This window comes from Rhinatrema bivittatum, chromosome 2, assembly GCF_901001135.1.
Source record: "Rhinatrema bivittatum chromosome 2, aRhiBiv1.1, whole genome shotgun sequence".
Classification (NCBI taxonomy): Eukaryota; Metazoa; Chordata; class Amphibia; order Gymnophiona; family Rhinatrematidae; genus Rhinatrema; species Rhinatrema bivittatum.
In genome coordinates this window covers 655,693,106-655,714,677 of record NC_042616.1, presented here as the reverse complement: position 1 = coordinate 655,714,677, position 21,572 = coordinate 655,693,106, and the positions used below count along the sequence as shown (strand labels likewise).

The window sequence follows — 21,572 nt, the reverse complement described above, 5'->3', positions numbered from 1 at the left end:
ACCAGCTGATGACCCTGCGAGCTGTCATCTCTGTGCAATCCAGTTTACAGAGTGTTATTTGGTGTATGTGCAGTGTCGTGCAGAAATAGTATTTCATTGCCTGCGCTGTCTCTTGTGTGCAGTAATCCTTCTGCAACCTAAACATTAGGCTTTCATTGACTTCAGAGTGGAAGCATTAAGTCGATAAACTGCCACTAACAATAGCCAAAGGGTACAACAGCTGCTTTGATGCATTCTGTCAGTATGGATGCAAGGTGTCCGATAAGTGACAACTTAAACAGGGAGCACTGCAGTCAGAATGTAATCATTGGGGACTACCAAGCACATCAGATGGAACAAATGGTCTTTGTATCCCTCACTTTTTTTCCTTCTGATTACACCGTTGATTCCATCATGTAACATTTTTTAAAATGTAAGCAAGGGTATATTTCTTTTTTGTTATGAAAAGAGAGCACCATTTTGTAGGAAATTGCTTAATTTAATGTACATAAACATCGCTGTTAGCTGTACTTTTGGTGTTCTTTTGTTTATTTTTCAGTCCCGACGAAGCCTTTGTGAAGATGCATTATTGAAAATTAAAGGTGTTATTAGCTTTACTTTTCAAATGGCAGTTCAGAGGTGTGTGGTACGAATTAGGTCAGATTTAAAAGCAGAGGTAAGTTGTTCAACTTGTGTAATTCCAGTCTTGGCTCTCAAGTTGTCATACTAAGAAACTTATTTTATTTTTATTTTATTTTATTTTAGGCTTTGGCTTCAGCGATAGCATCAACCAAAGTTATGAAAGCACAGCAGGTTATAAAAAGTGAAAATGGAGAGGAGGTAAGCTTTAGTGACAACTTTTATAGTGTTCAATGTATTGCCTCTTCATTTTTTTTTTTTTTTTTTTTTTTGGGTGGGGGGAGAGGGGGCGGAAGGTACATTAAGAAGGTCCATCAGTCTTGCCATCGAGAATTTTCAGAGTGTAAATGTTATGTTAGACTAGTTTTTTTTTTTGTTTTTTTTTTGTAATTATTTTCCTTATAAGTGGGCCACATATATTACTAAATTTCACATTTAGGGACGCCAAGGAACCAGTAGTGGGTGTATAGTAGACTCCTTGGCATATCCTGTCAAGAGAGGCTATTTATTTTTCTCTCATGTCAGTGTATCCTTCTTTTCTTACACTAGTATAAGTGAGGTGACCCTATAACTCAATGTATTGAACAGGGATACAGAACTTTTTACCTCTAGATCACAGATTGAAATCTGGTGCAGGATGGTAAATCATGGTCATCTGTTTGATGGTCTCTGTGAAATGTTACCCATTTTGATCAAGCTCCCAGTGATTAGGTTTCCGCATATTTAAAACAATTATTAAATAAGCATTTGTTTGGACATCCAGTAAAGGCCTATTGATGACAATCCTAGAACAATTTCTTTGGAGATGGTACTTCCAAAACTGAATGATCTAAAGAAGCTTAGACTGCCTTCATTAGCATCTGTTGTTAACCTATCAACTATTCTTAAAGATAGAAGTCACTACAAATAAGTTGGATACTCTTTTATGCAATTTGGGCTTCTGAATTTGATATCTTTTGTAACACTAATGAATGGCATGATGCTAAGTAGTATGTCCCAAATGATTCCATCCTGTCTTTGCACTGCACACTCTGATATGTCTCCTCTCATCTGTAGGGTCATGCAGAAAAATTCACTTGTCTGGTTAACAATTTATTGGAAAATCATCTCTTAGCTTAAGTTCCTTGTGCCTACTGTATTGTTTCAGTTGGTGTTCGTTTTATGTGGGGAGGGCAATAATGAGCCTCCATGCAGGTTTTGCGATACCATAGGTACTTTCTGAGCAGCACAAATATTCTTACATGCGTGGAGTAGGGATGGAAGAGGGCAGCAATAATTGGATTGTGATTTTACTTGGGTAAACATGGGTCCTAAGCATTGTGGAGCATGTAGTTATCCCTGGTGCTTCTTGCGCCTTTCTCCGAACCAGCAGATGGTCTCCAGGTTCAGCTTTACCCCATCGGTTCACCTGTGGCTGGAGATGGCATCCCTTCTGGAGCAGAAGTGTTGGTCCGTTGGACTCAGACGGCTTCGTCCCACATGCCTCACCTCAATATTCGCTTTCTCCACCAGCTTCGGGAAAATGGCAAGCGCCGCATCTATTTGCCGCTCTCTCCGGTGTCCCTGGAACGGCTATGGCAAAGCTTTCCGCCATGATTCACCTGAGGGCTTCCTAGGGTGCGCGCGTGCGCTACCCGTGTCTTTATTCCAACATTGGCGTGAACCTCGGGGGCATCTCCCTCGAGTGATGTCTCAACATCCGGGTATTTAGGTTGCCCATTTGCTGACTGACTTTGTTAGCAAGGATTGGATTTGTCGGGTCTAAGCTGCTCTGCCGCTTCTCGTTGCTGCTGGAAGGTCTCTTACTCAGATTGCTCTGGCTTGTAATTGTATACAAAATTAAATGCTGTGGGGTAGGGTTACTGTGTTAAATGTTAAGAGGGATGGTGCGTGGGCAGTAGATTTTGAATGTTAACTTGAAGGAGTGATGGTTACCATTCCAAATATATATGCACCAAATTGGGATCAAGGAACTTTCTTCAAACAGACTATAGACAACTTGTACCTTTTACTAAGGAATTATTAGTTTGGGAGGGAGGGGTAGAAATTGTAAATTGACAGTTAAACCTAATTTTGACAATTCAACTGGGGTAGGAAACTAAGAAGGAAATTGAAAGCTGTGATATTTCTGACATTTGGCATATTTTGAATCTCACTCCTAGGGACTATACCTTTTTATTCTAATCCTTATGGGACAGACTTGCTTCTGGTGGATATGTCACTAATGGGGAAACTTTAGCAGCTGACATAGAAGGCGTGATTTGGTCAGAGCATGCTCCCATATATGTAAAATTATAGGGGCTCCACCGTAGAAGCCAGAGGTTGAATAATTCCTTCTATTTAAATTTATATTCCGCTTTTCAACACTTCAAAGTGGATTACATTCAAGTATTGGAGGTATTTATCCCCAAGGCGGAAATTCAGGAGTATTTAGAAGTTTTCAATACAGACGAAGGACTGCCTTACAGTATTTGGGATTGTTTAAAGGCAGTGATAATAAGTATATTAATAGCATGGGCTTCTAGAAGGAAAAAAGAAGGGGTGATCAGTGCGCTGTTAAATTTGTTTAATGAGCTGGAAGGGTAGCATAAAGTTACAGGATCTAAGAAAATCTTGGACAAATTGGAAAAGAAAGGAAGAAATTTAAGTCCTATGTCTAGACTCTGTTAATTATCAGATGTAGTTAACCAAATAAACTTATTATGGGGCAGTTTTAAAACTGCCCCATAATAAGTTTTAAAACATTTAAAATAAGTTTTAAAACAATTAAAACATAATGTGTGGGCGCAAATTTGTTCGCGCAACCCGGCGGAACAAATCTACGCCCAATTTTTTTATTACATGCGCGTGCATGTTATAAAATCCAGGGTCGGTGTGCGCAAGGGGGTGCACAATTGTGCAACTTGCGTGCGCCGAGCCGCGCAGCTTGCCTCCATTCTCCCCCCCCCCTGCACCTTCTCCTCCCTTCCCCCAGCCCTACCTAGAACCCCCCCCCCCGTTACCTTTGAAGAAGTTACGCCTGCCTGGAGGCAGGTGTAACTTACGCACACCGGTCGATGGCCGGCCCGCAATCCTGGGCACAATGTCAAATGGCCGCTGTACCTGGAGGCTTAGGCCACGCCCCGGGACATATGCGCGTCCTGGGGCTTGTGCGCGCCAACGAGCCTATGCAAGATAGGCTCAGTGCAGGCAGGGGCAGCTTTTCGGGGGTGTATCTTACACGCATAACCCTTTGAAAAACTGCCCCTATGTGCGCTGCAGCATGGCGTCCAAGATTTTGGCTCTTAAATTTAGAACTTAGATTAGATAAATATGTGATATAGGTGGTAGCTTTATCCATGATGCTAGCAAGATTCAATGAAGATTTAAACAATTTTATAAAAGGAGTAGCCTAATGGTTAAAGCAGTAAGCTACAAACCCCATTGCCGCTCCCTGTGACCTAGGGCAATTTATAAACACTATGGATCCATATAGGCTAGAGGATGGAAATGAAGAGAAAGAGCCATGAGGGTGGCTTGCTGGAATAGTGGCTACTACCTGGTGATTACTACCCTTACTCAATAAGCCTTCACACGGTTAATGCAACATTGCTCTCTGCTTCAACGGCAAGGGGAAATGTGGAAAAGAGGATTTGCATTCAGACAACAACCAACAAGGACTGAATTACACACTCTGGGTAAACAAATAAGCATGGGGGTAGCATGCTTATTGTGGCAGTTACTACCCTAAATCAATTAAGCATGATACTTCACTTTGAATGCATATACAGCGTTGCTCTCTGCTTCAAAGGCAGGGGAAATGTGGAAGAGAGGATTTACATTCAGACAACATCCAACAAGGCATTGATCTGTGCAGTCTGGGTAAACAAGCATCAGGGTAACTTACTTGATGTGGCGGTTACTACTCTTAGCCATTAAGCCTTATGATTCACCTTTGATGCAACTCCAATATTACTCTCTGCATCAAAGGCAGGGGGTGGCAGGAAATTTGAATCAAACAGTACCAATAAGGGCCCTGAACTTGGTGGTCAGTGAAACAGATAAGTATGGGAAAATAAGTGTGAGAGCTTGCTGGACAGACTGGATAGGCCATTTGGTCTTTTTTCTGCTGTCATTTCTATGTATGTTTGTTTCTATGTAATCAGAGAAAATTCTTTTTCACTCAACGCACAATTAAGCTCTGGAATTTGTTGCCAGAGGATGTGGTTAGTGCAGTTAGTGTAGTTGGGTTTAAAAAAGGTTTGGATAAATTCTTGGAGAAGTCTATTAACTGCTATTAATCAAGTTGACTTAGGGAACGACCTCTGCTATTACTGGCATCAGTAGCATGGGATCTTCTTAGTGTTTGGGTACTTGCCAGGTTCTTGTTGCCTGGTTTGGCCACTGTTGGAAACAGGATGCTGGGCTTGATGGACCCTTGGTCTGACCCAGTATGGCAATTTCTTATGTTCCCTTGGCGAACTTAGACACCGACAACTTGGAAGCTCCCGATGGCTACTAGAAAAAGAACTGCAGATCTAAAACAATTTGCTTTTAGCAAATTACTGCCAGAATTAGCTACTGGAATCGGTGAGCAGGGCAATTCGGGGACTGAAGGCCCGAGTGAGCAAGCTATGCAAGCCTAGTTACCAGCTTCCCCTGTTGCATTGGATCACACTCCAGAGCTAGCCGATTTACCTTCCCGAGCAGAACTAAGGGAATGGTTCAGCGAACTACGATCTGGTATGAGGCAACATATATCTGAATTATTAGCCTCAATAACAGAGATTAAAAAAGACTTGGTCTCCCTGGGACATTGAGTAGATAATATGGACTCGAGAGTGGAGAATCATGCCGCGACGCTGTCTGTTCTAGCAGGCCAGCTTAAGACTTTAATGGCAGAGATTGATACCCTGGCCGACAAACTCGACCTTGAAAATAGATCCGCGGGATACCTGAAACATCGGATTTCCAAAATTGTACCGAAGTGGCAGTGGAGCTTTGCAAATATATCCTGACTAACAAGAGCAACCCCGATGGAGAAGTATTGCAGACGAATCTTACTATTAAAATTGAGCGGGTGCACAGGGCCTTAGGCCCTTGCAAGGACAACAAGCCCAGGGACATAGCGATTAATCTACACAGCTTCCAACAAAAAGAAGCTATTCTGAGTGCTGCAAAAGAAAAACACTGCTGGTCGTGGAAAGGTCAAGAAGTGTCTATTTACAGTGACCTTGTGCCAAGTACGCTGCAAAAACTCTACGATTTGAGGGAGGTAACTGGAGCCCTTTGTGCCGCTAATACTAAATATCGATGGATGTTTCCCTTCACCCTGATATTGTAGTTTAAGGGAACTTTATACCACATTAAGAACTTAGAAGAAGCAGCCGAAGCCTTCAAACAAGCAGGTCTTGATGGTAACCTTTGTTGTTGCCTTCTTCACAATCGGTGGCGGTGGATCTGACCCTAGAATGGCAGCGAGCAGGACAAGGGAGGCACAGACTGCGCAGGCAAGATAACTCAGGAGCACAACTTTCTGACCAAGGCTGATTGTAGCTGTAATACTTCTAAAATGTAATGCTTTTGGGTCTGCTCTCAGCAAGGGTTTGGAGTGGTATCCCAAAACAGTGTGCCTTGAGGACTTGTAAGCTGAAGATATTAATCGTGACAGTTGAATTTACTATGTCTGATGGGACCTGCATGAAGGGTTTGCAGTTATTTCTTATATTCCAGCTTATGATAATACGCAATCATTTACTTGGGGGGATTGGGGTTGGGGACAGATCTTCCTTCACGGGGCACCCCATTCATGGAGAGGGTTTGCAAGTGGAAGTGGCAAACGAAAAAGAGAAGGGGGATGGATATCTTGGGGGGGGGGGGGGGGGGGGTTACTCTTTTCCTGTGAGTGGGATTTAGCAATTGTCGGGGTTAAGAACTTTGAAGACATAAATATACTAAGAAGAAAGCCTCAGTTATATTTCCCAATCTTCAATGGCGTTATTCTCTTTGCTAAATACTTATACCCAATTCGATCCGCATCTTATCCATGAATGTTAAGGGCCTCAACATCTTCGGGAAACAGTATCTCTTACATAAGCAGCTTATAAGCACAAAAAGCTACAGTTGCCTTTATTCAGAAATGTATCTTCGCAAGTGCCACAAACATTTATTAAATTTTAGGGATTACTCTATAAATTTTTACTGCCAGTGGGAAAAATGCAAAATATGCCGGTATGGGCATTCTTATCTCTGCCTGGTGAGTGCATGACTTGCTGTTACAGGTTTCAGACCCGGGAGGTAGATATGTACTTGTGAAGCTACGTTTTAGTGGGGATATCTTTACCTTTATTTCCTTGTACGCACCCAGCTAAGGTCAGTCTCATTTCTTTTTACAAATTCACAATCTCCTTAATCTCCATGGTGAGGGGTTTATTATTTTAGGGGGTAATTTTAACACCACACTTAAGCACGATTTAGATAGCTCTAACAAACATACTCTAAACTTGCCCGGCCCAAGAAAGATTTTGTTATCCCTTATGGAGGACAGGGGCCTTATGGATGCTTGTTGTCACTTTGCACCAACTTCCCAGTCGTATACTTTTTAACTCTGCACCACATGCGTCCTATTCTCGAATATATTTTTTTTTACTAGATAGGACCCTGCTACCCAGAATTGGGGTAGCGGACCTTGGTTCAATTACCTGGTCCGACCATGCTTCAATAGGACTTGACGTTAGTCACCCGGTAGCAGATCGCAGGTCAAGGCAGTGGCGACTAAACAAATCCCTTCTCAGATACTGCTTTTGTCTCATCAATTGAGGTTCACTTAAAGGAGTACTTTCAGTTAAACTCTCAGGCTATTCTATTTCTGGGGGTCATATGGGAATGCTCTAAAGCAGTTGTAAGGGGTCTTTTTATTTCAAGAGCCGTAGCTTGTAATAGAACCAGAGAAAGAGAACGTGTAGCCTTATTAAATTCAATTTCACACTTCTCACAGCAACATATGTGTACACAGTCCCAGCGTGTTTATAACAGTACAACTGGCCAGAGCCGAATTGGGCAGATTAAATGATAACCCTTAGTTCACACCCTGGATCTAGCTAAACAAGCACATTATGAAGGCAGCGATAAAGATGGCTGCTTCTTAGCTCGGCAACTGAAACACTGAATTCCTCAGATCATTGTATCAAAAATTAAGGATCCAAGAGGGGAATTCCATACGGAAGCTGCCGAGATAAAAGCATGCTTCATGGAGTTTTTTTGCCACACTCCAGAGCAAAGATTATTCTATAACGGATAGTGATATTGCAATTTATCTCCAGACGGTGGTGCTGCCTTTTCTTTCTGCCAATCAACAACAATTGCTGGATGCTCCTATTACTATAAAGAAAGTTCAAACCTTTAAACTTCTTAAGCTTGGTAAAGCACCGGGCCTGGATGGCTTATCAAGTGCTTATTATAAAAAAAAAAAAAAAAAAAAAAAAAATTCTCCATGATTTTGGCGGAACCTTTGATTTATTTTTATTTTTTTTATTAAATAGTATTCGACAAGGGACGCTATTCTGACACAATCCAATGTAGCAGTTATAACTGTGATCTCAAAGCCTGGAAGTGACCCATTCCTGTGAGGGTGTGTTAGACCTATCTCACTCATAAATTTAGATCTTAAAATCCTGGTGTGAATGTTGGTCATGCGATTAAATAAATACTTACCACAATTGGTCCATTTAGTCCAAGTGGGATTTGTGCCCCAGCACATGGCTGCTGATAATGTTAGGAAGATTATTGACCTGATATGGTGGGTCCATAAGGAGCAAATCCCCTCTGCGCTGCTTTCATTCGATGCTGAAAAGGCGTTTGATCTTGTATGTTAGCTTTTTTTATTTAGGACTATGACTCACTGCGGGCAAAGGTCAATGGAGAATATGGGAAGGAATCCTTGATCAGCTGGGGGACAAGGCAGGAATGCCCACTGTCCCCTTTATTTGCTCTTTATTTAGAACCCTTTGCCTTTAGAATTCGGAATACTCCTCTCATTACGGGTGTAAAGCTGGGGTCTAATCACTTTAAATTGTCTCTTTTCACAGATGATATTTTATTTACTTTAACAAATCCGAGGACCTCCCTGATTGCAGTGGAAGATGAGCTAAAAACCTTTAGCAGAGTTTCTGGCTTTAAGGTTAACTTTCAAAAGTCTGAGTTTCTCAATATTAATTTAGTGGCTGATGAGAAGACTGTGATTAAGAAATGCTTCCCATTTCTATGGGTGAAGGCTTCCATAAAATATTTAGGTATACATATAGGACCAAGAATGAGGATTTATTCACTTTAAATTATATACCTTTGGTGAATTCTGTAGATAGAGCGGTGGGGGCGAGGTCCCTATTCTGGTTAGAGAGGATAGTGATTGTCAAAATGTCTTTGCTCCTAAGGCTATTGTATCTATTTTCCTCTCACCCAATTTTTATTTCTTCCGCTATACTTAAAAGTTGGCAGAGGAAAGTATTTGATTTTATTTGGAAGAGATGGCCCCCACGAATTAAAGTATAGAAGCTCGACCCAACAGAGCAGCCATCTTCTAGGTGCTTCACAAAAGTTGTGAGTTTTTTTAAACATTGAAGAAGCTGTTTGAATTGCGTCAATAAGAACTGTTTTCCAAGAATTTTTGAAACAACAAAATAAGTAAAAACTTTGACTGTTTTCCTTCGGTCATATTGATGCTTTGTGTTAACTTGTGGAGATAACATGATGATATTAAAAGGATGTGCTTAAAAGGATCAAAGGAATTCCTGCAACTATTTCTGTATAGAAAATGAAGATGGAGAAATATTTTTCCATGATAAATGAATATACACATTTTAAAGACAAACAATAAAGAAACAAATTAAGGCAAGAGGGAGATGTTTTTTCAGACCTATGATTGCAACAACTGGTGTTGTCTCAATGAAACATTTTAAATTCTGAACCAGTGCTGAGGTCTTTTCCTCTCTTAAAATAAATCCATAAACCTATACATTTATAAAAATTAAAAAAAAATACAAATTAAAAAAAATAAGAAATAAAAATGTATTTTACTTTAAGCAGATAAAAAATTTTTCCCAACACAAGCAATTTAATATCACACTAGCTAGTTCTTAATTTGTCTTGCCAGGACCATTCCTCCAGGTGACTCCAGGGGTGGTATAGCTGCACACTGTTCTTTCTTTCCTATCCTGCCATTTCTGGACAGAGAGACATGTAGAGGAGTTTCGTCTGATGACTCTTGGATGTCAAGAGACATATTGTCAGGTATCTGGAGGTTACGAAGCATTTTGTGGAAGACTGATTGCTTATTTGTCCTTCACGGTGGTACTAGGCAGGAAGAATCAGCCTCGTGGGCTACCATAGCTCGCTGGATTAAGGAGATAGTTACAGCTGCATATGTTGATGCTGGGAAGCAGTTACAAAGTAAGGTCAGGGCTCAGGCAGTGTCATGAGCGAAAGTGAAATTGGCTCCCTTATCGTCTGGATGTACAAGCCTGGGAGGACACAGCCTTTGCACATGTGGTTTTGATTGGACCACGGGCAGCTTCCCGCCCTATTCAGGAATAGCTTGGGTACATCCCACTTGTTCTGGATTCATCTGAATGGATGCTAAGAAATAAGAAATTTACTACTTACCTGATAATTTCCTTTTCTTTAGGACAGTCAGATGAATTCATCTTTTCTTCCTTGGCTGCTAAATGGTTGGTTGTATTATGGCCCTCCTATGTGCCTGCATGTTACAGGAATTACTGGTAAGCATTAGTCCAGTCCCTAGACTAGTGTTAATACATTCTTGTCTCAGCTCAGTGTTGCCTGTTGGCTGAGTATTGAAATGATTATCTGTTTAATCAACTTTTCTAGTCTGTCCACAATTGCTTTTGAAGAGAATACTGACAGGCTGATGTCACTGCAGGAGTATATATATATATAGTGTGATGTCAGTTTGCTCCGTCTCCATCTGCTGGTAGAGCTGCATAACCCACTTGTTCTGGATTCATCTGACTGTCCTAAAGAAAAGGAAATTATCAGGTAAGTAGTAACTGGTTTTTTTTGTCTCTCTTGATCCTACCGATCAGAACTAGCAGTTACAAAACATATAATTGCAAATTGGATTTTGGACTGTGTATCCTTTTGTTGTACCAAAGCAGACCTATCTTTAGAAGTTTAAAGATGAGCCTGCTTAGGTACAGCAAAACGAGATACAGTTCAAGCACAGGTAAGAACCATGGCAGTTTCTATAGCCTACCTTGACTCTGCCAGGTACTTGTAGCCTGGATTGGCCTCTGTTGGAAACAGGATGCTGGGCTTGATGGACCCTTGGTCTGACCCAGCATGGCATGTTCTTATGCCTTCCTTGAAGAGATTTGAGTGGCTACATAGCGTTCAGTCCATACATTTGCTTCTCATTACTGCTTAGATACTGACTCTTGACATGACAATAAATGTGGTCAGACTGTACTAAGAAATCTTTTTAATACTTAAAATTGTGTTCATCTCCATCCTCCAAACTACTTTTATTTGTATACTGTTTCAAAGAATATGGCTAGGGGAACTTCAAGACAACCCTTAACTTGGGAGCCGCCAGTTGTGCGACTGATTATTCCTAGAGAAAACTAAGTTGCTTACCTGTAACTGGTGTTCTCCATGGAGAGCAGGATATTCAGTCAGGTACATGCTACCATCTTCCTTTGCAGTTAATTTTTTTTTTTTTTAATGTAAGCTCTGATATATGGCTGAGGAGGCTTTATGGTATACTGCTGTGTGGTGCCAATCATGCATGAGAAGAAAGGGCTTCTAACTCAAGTTAGCGAATGCTTCATTTTTGGCACTGTCAGATGACTTCATCCACCTGTGTGACTGATTATTTTCCTGTCCATGGAGAATACCAGTTACAGGGAAACAACTTTGTTATACATATAAAGCATTGTTAGAGGACAAACCATGGAAGAAAGGATTTTGAAAGGAGCATTTTAATAATAGCGTTTGGCTTTTATAAAATGGTATTTATACTTTCCACCAAAAAGTGTTAAAATGCAAAATATATTGGATTTTTTTTTTGGGGGGGGGTTGTGGAGAGGGGCAGGAATTGGCCAAAAATAAAGGAGACCTAAGAATAGTTGAAGCAATAGAACCAATAAATAAGCATATTGACATTTTGAAGAACCAAGCTAAATTTATGTTCTTCTAAACTTAATCTCACTGTATATAGCAAAAACAACTTGATTAAGAAATGCTGTTAATGGAAGTTTCTAAAACTATTTTATAAATAAAGTAGATCCGCAGTGATCCACAGCATGGATTTTATGTTTGTATTTAGTTGTTTCTAGATAGAGTAAGAGATTTCACTTGTTCCTGTTTTCTTGTAACTTTGGCTCTCTCTGTTTTATTAGTTACTGGTTCCTTTCCAAGATACTCCAGTGGAGGTTGAACTGAATACAGATTTGCCCGATTATTTGCCAGAAGATGAAAGCCCTTCAAAGGAACAAGATAAAGCCATGTCCCGTGTTGGGTCCCACCAGGAGGGTGGCACCAGCTGGTTCAGCACTGCTACAAACTTTCTGTCAAGGTCTTTCTACTGGTGATCAATCCTGGGGGTTAAGTGACTGTGTAAACCAAAAGGGGGCCAGTTTTCCAGTGGTGTGGTAAACTGCCAGTGCAATTTGCAATAAAGGATTGCAGAACATTTTTTTAGATCACACACACATTTGTGCTGCATTTTACATTTTATCAAATGTTTAGCCTGTCAGGCTGTTTAAATGATTAAGGCCTGAAATGAAATTGCTTCCTTATTTTTCATATATTTTTTATTGACTTGCTTAAGTGTTTTTTGTTTTTTTTTTCCATAAGGGTCCATAATTAACTCTTATGCTGTCAGGACTTTACAACTTTTCTAGCAAATGAATGTGATATAGGATAACTGTAGCCCCTTGCAACAGCTTAAGAGTTAAAAATAAATCGAAATACACATCGAGCTTTAATTTAGACATTGTCAGGAGCACATTAGACAGCCTGTTTTTCACATTTTCTCAGGACCTATGAGCAGATAAACAATCATTATTAGCTCTAGATGAGCATGGATCAAGATGATTTAATTTTTTTTATTTTTTTTTTTTGCCTTGGTTCATTTTACAAATTATTTTGTTTAGTTTTCAAACCTGTATGATTTCCAAGAACAAAATGTATTTACTTTGAATTTTTTTTTAAAGTTCTGTTTACAATACCAGAATTTTATCTTGTATGTTCTTGGAGCAGAACATTAATAAAAACAGAATCTCTGCAGACCAGGCCTTGGATTAAATCTTTTGAGCATGTCCCCCCCCTGGGTTGTTCAAAGTTACCAGGGCCGTCAGCTTGTAATTTCACTATATAGTATGTCTGTATTCCATTGAAACCAATGGAAGAAGATGTAAGAATTCCCACTATGGCAGCTTTATAAACCAGCAAGTAAAGAGTTAAGCCCCTAGGTATATATTTATTTTTCTTCCCTTAACCACTGGAATTCTTGGAGATTTAAAGGTAATTGAGATTAATTAGGAAGAAAGTTATTTCATACAGACAGTAAGCGGCTGTAGAAGAATGCATCTAGCCACCATCTTGAATTGCTTACAGTTTTTGTATTACTGGTTACTATCTACTGCTATTTAGCCAGGCCAATTACCAGGTTAAGGCTATTTTGTATGCTTTAAGTGGCCTTCATTTGCCGTAGTTATGAGTCATTCACCCTTTGCAAAAGTCTACTAATAATAAGGAAAACTAATATTTATTTAAAATTGAACAAGAAAAGAAAATCTTAATGTCTCTGCAGTAGTTCCACTCATCATTTGAACTTAAACTTCCATATTTTGACTGAAATTTGTGCCTCAGTTGCAACGTGGTGGTTCCATGTTGCCTTATTCCACCAATCTCATTTCATGAAAGTGCAGTAGATACTGGGTTTCAGTCTCAAAACACCAGCTGGTTTTACCTCATTATTAGGGAATAGCATTGATGTAAAGGTGTGTTGGTCTGGCCACCTTTTTACTGCTGTTACGGAATTGTTATGGAAGCCTCAGTAAAATATATAAATTAGAATTGTAAGGACTATCATTTCTATAAAGTTATTAGTATTAAAACACTGCTACAGTTCTTCAGTTGTACCTTTGTGGTATAGCTATATAGTATTCCTCTAACACTGAGGCTTCTCTGCTAATGAAACTTAATTTATAAAGCTAATTTGTTTTACTAACTGTAGCTGCTAAAGCTGTTACAATTTGGGAGCTAAGATAAATTTCACTTAGGTGCTTTTCTGTCCTTTTTGACAGTGGAGAATACGCGCTGGCCCTTACATTAATTACACTGGCTTGTTTGTGTAATATTGTTGCAAAAGGCTTGAAACAATTTTGAGTTCACTTTTCAAGCATATTATTTTTGGATGTTTAGGTCATTTGTACACCAAATGTTTTCTGTATGTGTTTTTACTTAATTTCTAATAGTTATATTTTGAAAAAAAAACAGGCATGTAAAAAAAGCATATATTGCTTTGAAAAAAAAAAAAAGCTAAGAAGGTTTTCTTCTTACGGCTGTCTAGAATGTCATGATTAAATGTTTTAAAAGGTCCTGTGTATAGCCATGAATGCAAAGTTTACTTTTCTGTGTTAAGATTTGTTTGCAATATTGCACATCAATTTATTAAATAACTACACTTCTTTGGGTATTTATGGTTCAGTAGATACTAACCGTTGTAAACATTTCTGTGTATTCAGACTTGGAGTGTGCATTCATGCTGATATTACAGCTTTGTAGAACAGTTAAGACATCTGTAAATGGTTTTTGAATTTTGTGTATAATAAAATATATTATAACTAAAATTGTATCTGTTATGTCTATGTTCTGTATACTTTAACTTCTGGTTTTGGTGTTCTTTCTGCATAAATTTGTACATTCATGCCAAGAGTTTGTGAGCAAGTGAACTAAAATGTATTCTGATACCAAGACTGACCCTTTGCTTGGAAGCCAATATAGGAGAAAACATTAATCTGCATTCTGGAATCTGCTGGATTCATCAGAAGTTCAATAATGATCAGCCTATTCTGAACATGCTTTTTGGCTTCTAATGCGTTTAACATTTAATATCATTGGAAATGTGCAAATTCAATAAATTTGTAAATACTATAGCTTTCTAGCTTTTCTCTATTTTCTTGCTTTTAAAAATAATTTGATTGAAGATTTATCTTTAAAGAATGTAATTGACTGATTGATCAGCCCTCAGGCTCTGCCTTCACTGAAGCTGAACAATTGGAAAGATCAAGACCAGCAACTGAGGGGCAGACCATGAATCCAGGAAGCTGAATGAAATTGAGGCAATTTCCAAATTCCCAGTGCCATCTTCCTTATCTCCTGGCCAATGGATAATCTTGTTCCCAGCCTCTGTCCTCCTTTCTTGACCATTTTCTATTGCCCAAATGTAAGACTGATTATTTAGTCCAGCTCCATGGTAATAGTACCTTTTTAAAATGTATTCTTTATTAGGTTTCTTTATTGGAATTTATTATACATTACCCACACTGAATTTAGCATGCGTACAAAAATCTCTGAAAGGTACTCTGAATGTTTTTTTGTTTAAAACATTTGCATCATTGAATCCAAGTTATATGCAACATACTGGCCCACCTGCCTCTTTCAGTGCAATAGAAAGGAAGATTGGGCGTCAGTGTGGGGAGGAGGGCACATTCTATCATATGTGGTGGTTATGTACTGCGGTTCAGGGTCTATGGGCTGAAGTGACCCGGTACTCATCTAAGATCCTGGGGGTGGACATACCGCTCGACCCTAGGGGCTGTTTACTAGGCTTGGTTGGGGGGGGTCGGGCATGACAAACAGCGGAGGCTGGCCTTGCAAATTTTTGTGGCTACTCGGTGTGAAATTGCGTTCCGGTGGAAGGCTGAGAAGACGCCAACTCTATCACAAGTCCTGGCTAGATTAGATAGAGTTTATCAGTTGGAATATCTTACTGCTGTACAACATGATCGAGTTAATAAATTTTTTGCTATATGGGAACCTTACCGAGTGTGGAAGACTACACAGCAATGACCCTTTTTTGTATTTAGCTGAGTTTGTATGCATTAGGGAAAAGGGGGGGGGGGGGGGGGTTGGGGGGGGGAAGGTGGGAAAAGGGAGAATAAGGCTCAGCTTCAGGTTGATTGATACGTTTAAATGATGACAAGACAATTGGTAGTGCAATAACAGTTTATTTGTTCCTTGGCAGGTAATCTGTTCCATACTGATCGAGTATGGGGCCTGTTATCCTACTACTGTATTCAGAGCAATATGCATATTGTATCTGTACTTGCCTGGTTTTTTTTTTTTTTTCTATGTAAGCTTGTTATAGCTTTGGTTCTGCAAGAGCATAAATAAAAAATTTCAAAAAAAAAGAAAGGAAGATTGGACAAGTCAGTGTTGGCATTGCTCCTGTTGTGCTGGGCATAAGGCAAAATATACTATGTATCTGGACTACAGTTCTATATTTTAAAACTGGCATCCAGCTATCAAAATATTCATACTATGGATGCTTTTTTGGTGAACAAGAGCATTTATTTATTTAGATTTATATTCCATTTTTCACACTTTTTTCAGCACTTCAAAGTGGATTACATTCAGGTACTGTACTATAGTATTAATAAAGATTGTTCTTTAAAAGCAGCTGTCCTATCTGGATTTTCCAAAATAGAAATGTGCCTGTGAGTCTGCTGTGTAAAACAAAAAGTGTAAATGCATGTATCTCGCATATTTCACAAAAAAACTTGAAACTAAATTATTCCTTAGGGTGCCACATCATTAGTGAAAGGAAGTTGATGAATCGCAGCTACAATCAAACTATGAAATCTTAACTACTATTATAGCACTTCTTGCTATACAAATGCACACAAAAAATCAGTCTGCTTTGTAGAAAAGTCAGGACAGAGTTGAACAGAGAGTAGTCTGGATGTGAAAAGGAGGGGGGAGATGGAATTGATAGCAGGGCAGGTAGGTTACAGTGAGGAGTGATGTGACCCCAGCATGTCTGAAAGCAGCAGGAATGATTGCAATAGAAAGTGATAAACTGAGGATATGACAGAAGGAAAGGATGATTGTAGGGTACATAGAGCTGAAAATCTGGGTAGGAATGGGGTCATAGGAACAAGTAGTGGGTTTGGCGGAGAAGAGAAGATGGGCAGTTTTCTCCACTGTGATTTCAAAACAGGAGGAAGGGGAGAAAAATGAAGGAGAGGTGGATATGACTTGATATGAACTCAAGAATATTTTGTGAACCTAAACAAAATCTTTGCAGGGTTAGTGAATGCGCTTGGTCAATAGAACATTTCCTCAGGTGTGCCCATTTTATTTATTTTATTTATCTGTTTAACCTTTTAGGTACCAACGTTCCACAAGTAGAACATTTTTTCATATACTTTTAATTACTTGCAAATTTTTTTATACCATATTTATACTATATTTGGGTCTAGTTAACTAAGATATGTAAAAAGGGGCATCAGGAAATAATTCCTTCAATGAGCAGCATCTAAAAGGTTAATAAACACAAATACATTCTTGCACAGAAAAATGCATCAAGAAAAAAATATAATACAACTTGCTGCTATGACCAGTTTACAATTAATGAGGGAGAATGTTCTATGGAAATCAAAACATTGTTGAGGAATTGTTTGATATCTGGAAACAAAGGGGCATTGAGATGTCACGAGAGATGGAACCAGCTAGTCTCAAGTCTAGTACTTAAAAAGCTGTAAACTGAGGAGGATCAAAAGATACATTTTGCTGCTTGATATTTAATAATGCACAAGGATAATTTAAAGAAAACGTACCCCCAAGTAGTAACACTTTGAGGGCGTATCAGAAGAATTTGTTTAATTTTCCTTTGTATGACCTTCACCACATCTGGAACAATATGAATCTTAGAATTCAATAACCTGGGCAGCCGTGACCAATTAGTCACTAGCATGTTCAGGGAGGGGAGAATTAATGCCGAACACAATAAACGACACATCTGAGTTAACAAGAATTTGTAGTAAATAGGCCGCCACTTTATTTTTACATAAATTGGTTACAGTAAAGACCTGCATACCCGAGCCATAACAACTGGCAACGGGTGAGCAGTGCATCACCTCTGGGCTTCAGGGCTCGCTGCTGCCAAGCAAAGCCCATCCTTGTGAGAGGCGTTCGCTCCCCGTAGGTGGTCCAGTCAGCCCACTACACACAAAGCAAGGCGACAACCCACATGAAGGGGACATCCGGTCTACTGTCAAACCATGGCCCCGCGGCCTATGATGGCAAACAGCCTCTAGCGTCTAGGTGCAACGAACCAGTGATACCGTGCACTGCCCCCCTAAAACAACAAACCCCCTTCTATCCAGCTTGGATACCCACCAAAGGGCCTGGGTAGCCGACAGCTTCCCCGGGACCCTCCCCATAGAGCTGCAACCTTATTACTGTTGGAATATGGCACGGTGGATGGCCAGTCTTAGCACATTTAGAAACAAGTCCTGTGCCATAATGGACAGGTGTGCATCAATTTTCCTCTAACAGGTCTTCACATTCCAAGCACATCCTCTTGTTTCTAATATGATAGCCCCCCCCCCCTCCCCCATGCGCTCCATAAATTACCAAGTTGCTTATTCAGCTTATACCCTTGCAAACACGGTTTTTGCAAAGGGAAGTTTCGCTCTATCAACTTACTAATTTTTTTTGAAGATGTGAATAAACATGTGGATAAAGGTGAGCCAATTGATACAGTGTATTTAATTTTAGAAGACTTTTGACAAAGTCCCTTATAAGAAACTCCTCAGGAAATTGAGAGGTCATGGGATCGGAAGAAGTGTCCTACTATAGATTGGTACCTGGATAAAAGACAGGAAACAGAGGGTAGGACTAAATGGTCAGTTTTCCAAATGTAGAAATATCATCAGTGGAGTGTTCAGGGGTCTGTAATGGAACCTATTCTATTTAGCATATTCATAAATGATCTGGAAAAGGGAGCAGCAAGTGAGGTGACTAAATATGAAGATGAAAAAAAATTATTTCGAGTCATTAAAACAGCAGTGGATTGTGAGGACCTGCAGAAGTATCTCATGAAAAGAGGAGACTGGGCATCTAAATGACAGAAGCAATTTAATAAGGACAAGTACAAAGTAATGCACATAGGGACAAAATAATCTCTATTACAAATACATGATTCTGGGTTCCATGTTAGGCATCACCATCCAGGAAAAAGACCTTGGAGTCTTTGTGGACAGTAACTCGGTGTGCGGTTGTCAAAAAGACAAATACAATGTTAAGAATTATTTGGAAAGGAATAGAAAACAAAACTGAGAGTATCATAATGGTTTTGTGTAGATCCATGGAGTGACCGCATCTTGAGTATTGTGTCAGTTCTGGTCACCCCATCTCAAAAAAGACAAAGGAAAAAGTATAGGAAAGGGGATGGAAATCATCCGTGGAGTATAATGGGTAAATAGGGGTAAGTACCCTTGCAAACAGCACTAGCACTAGGTGACACTCCATTAGAGATTAAAATTTCATATAAAATGTTCAAAAATTTTCCCAAACACCAATAAAATATTTCAAAACAGCAGACACATCAAACACCCAACAATTAAACCAATAAAGATAAAAAAAATCCCCTACTCTTAAATTAATATATAAATAAAATGCCTCAGAACTTTTTCTTTTGATTCCAAAAGTCCTGAGATGGTCAGGAGTGAGGGATGTGGACAGACTTTCTCATCTTGCTCTCATATACACACATTTAACACATACATACTCTCTCACTGACACACTTACATGTTCAGCCATACACCTGAGTGACTCGTACATTCACCCAGTCACGCACACACACGATCACTGATTGACACTTTTTCACATGCTGACACACACAAACGCTCAGTCTCACACACATTTTCTCACACATGGAGTCACACATGCTTACTCATATATAGTGACACATACTCACAGGATCTGACTGGATGACTCACATACTTCCCCCCCCCCCCCCCAAAAAAAAAAAAAGTGCAGGGGCAGTAGCAGCAGCCTATTTACTTTCTTTAAAAAAATGTTTTTTACTCACATTGGTTGTTAGGGGGATGCATGCAAAGTACCAGGTTAACAGGGACCCGATGGGCTGACTCCCTGTTGTTGTGGGTGGAGACATTCCTTATATTAGGGAGGGGTAGGCTGTAAGCCTTGAATTATTACTTTTTTTTTTTTGCTGTGGCCCGAGGACTAGGGATCCTGCAGTTAAGGAGCAGAAGCTGGCGGTGGGCAGCAGTGGGAGGTCTCCCGAAGGGAGAGAGACAACCTTAGGCAGCTACACTGTTTCCTGCCTCAGCGTCAGAGCCTAGCCAAGCAATGTGGCATCTATGGCCAAGTAGAAAAACTGCGCCCTCACCAATTACACAACACATGACACCATGAGTTGGGAGACTCTCTTAAATGTTTGTACAGCAATGCTCATGGCCAATTCAAGGGTATTAGATGCCCTAGGAAAACCTTACAGCCTTGCACCCCAATCCCATAACACTCTCCTCATACACAATTAAAAATGCATTTATAATAACACCTTTTACATGAAAAATTGCATTCAAAGCACAGTCATCTCAGGTATCTTACAATATGTATATTATATACACTGCTGTGATGCCAACCAGAAAATCCTGCAAAAAAGCAAGATACACTTGGAATCATGTGGTATTAGGCCTACTGTAATGCGTTTTGGGCATGACCCTCAGAGAGCCAAAAGAAAACAGAATTACAATGAACTAAACATTCTATATCAAAACAGCACTAACTGCCAGCACTCAAACAGCAACAACTCTACTTATGAAAGTTAACGCTGCAAATATTTCCCCAGACCTAAAACACCCCTTTTAGGAAAGCAGAAGCACCCAAGCTGCTCTAGATCCCTATATAAAAACTACATATTATTGGAATACCTCACTTCAGTGACACATGCAAAACATAGATAGACCCTCAAATACTGAATAAAGAGACCATAAAATATAAATGGAAATGTACAGACAAAGACTGAACTAGAAACTATAACAAGCCAAATTCTATATGCACTGCAACAATGGAAAAACAGAAGCATTGCCATTCTGCATAAAACAATAAAATTAGTAAAACCATACCAATAAAATAATCAGAACTAATGAATAGAATAATGTAGCACCCCTTTAGTTGCAACTGGTAGAAATGGCGACTCTCTTCTGCTACAGTGGTTTGAGTTTCCAAGGGATGGTGGGGTAGGTCAATGGTACTGGGGTCGAGTTGCAACTAAAGAGGTTCCACACATTACCTTCTTCCCAACTGGGTAATTTAAAAGAAATGGGAAATCCCACCCAGCCAGTGGATCTCCCGGAGGTTTGGAGGGGAAGCAGGGAGTAAGAAAGATATTATGTAGGAAAGAATAATTTAAAATTAATAAAAGCTTTATTGTGATAATTATGAAATGCAAATATAAAAAATGTAACCAGCTGGCAATGATGTTAAAACCAGGTTCAACAGCTATTGTGTACCAGAGGTAAATGCAATTCACTTTAAATCTTTTGTAATTGAGAGAGAATAATTTTCAGAACAATCTCTACCAACTAAGTCACTATGGTAATTAGCATTTCCTTTTAAGTCTCTCTTAAAAGAAGCAAGATGCATTCAAATAGTTATTCAGGTAAGTCACAATATTGTCCACTCTTATTCTTTGTACTGTATTTTACTTAACACCAATGCATTCTCTGAACTTGATGCTTTGAACTGCTCTCTAGCTTGCAGTTTCTTTGAACATTTTTTCTTATATAAGTATAATTTTTCTTCCTGTAATTCTGTTATGTATTTCTTTTCTTTTTGAGTGAATGTGACTAGTATCTGGCCAGTCCTAGACTGTTGTGAGAGTGCAAACAGTTGTAGGATGCAGGGTGTATTGTCTCTGA

At 39.5% G+C, this 21,572-nt stretch overlaps 1 protein-coding gene across 1 annotated transcript in view; it reads left to right on the top strand.

Annotated features, from left to right (window-relative positions):
* Positions 1-14,196, top strand: part of ARMC1 (armadillo repeat containing 1) — a 74,638-nt gene extending 60,442 nt beyond the window's left edge. The window contains exons 5-7 of the mRNA XM_029591387.1: positions 539-655; positions 745-819; positions 12,012-14,196. Of these exons, the coding sequence (XP_029447247.1) occupies positions 539-655; positions 745-819; positions 12,012-12,203 (384 nt within the window). The 3' untranslated portion in view covers positions 12,204-14,196. The remainder of the gene's footprint in view (positions 1-538; positions 656-744; positions 820-12,011) is intronic.
* The last annotated feature ends 7,376 nt before the right edge of the window (positions 14,197-21,572 follow it).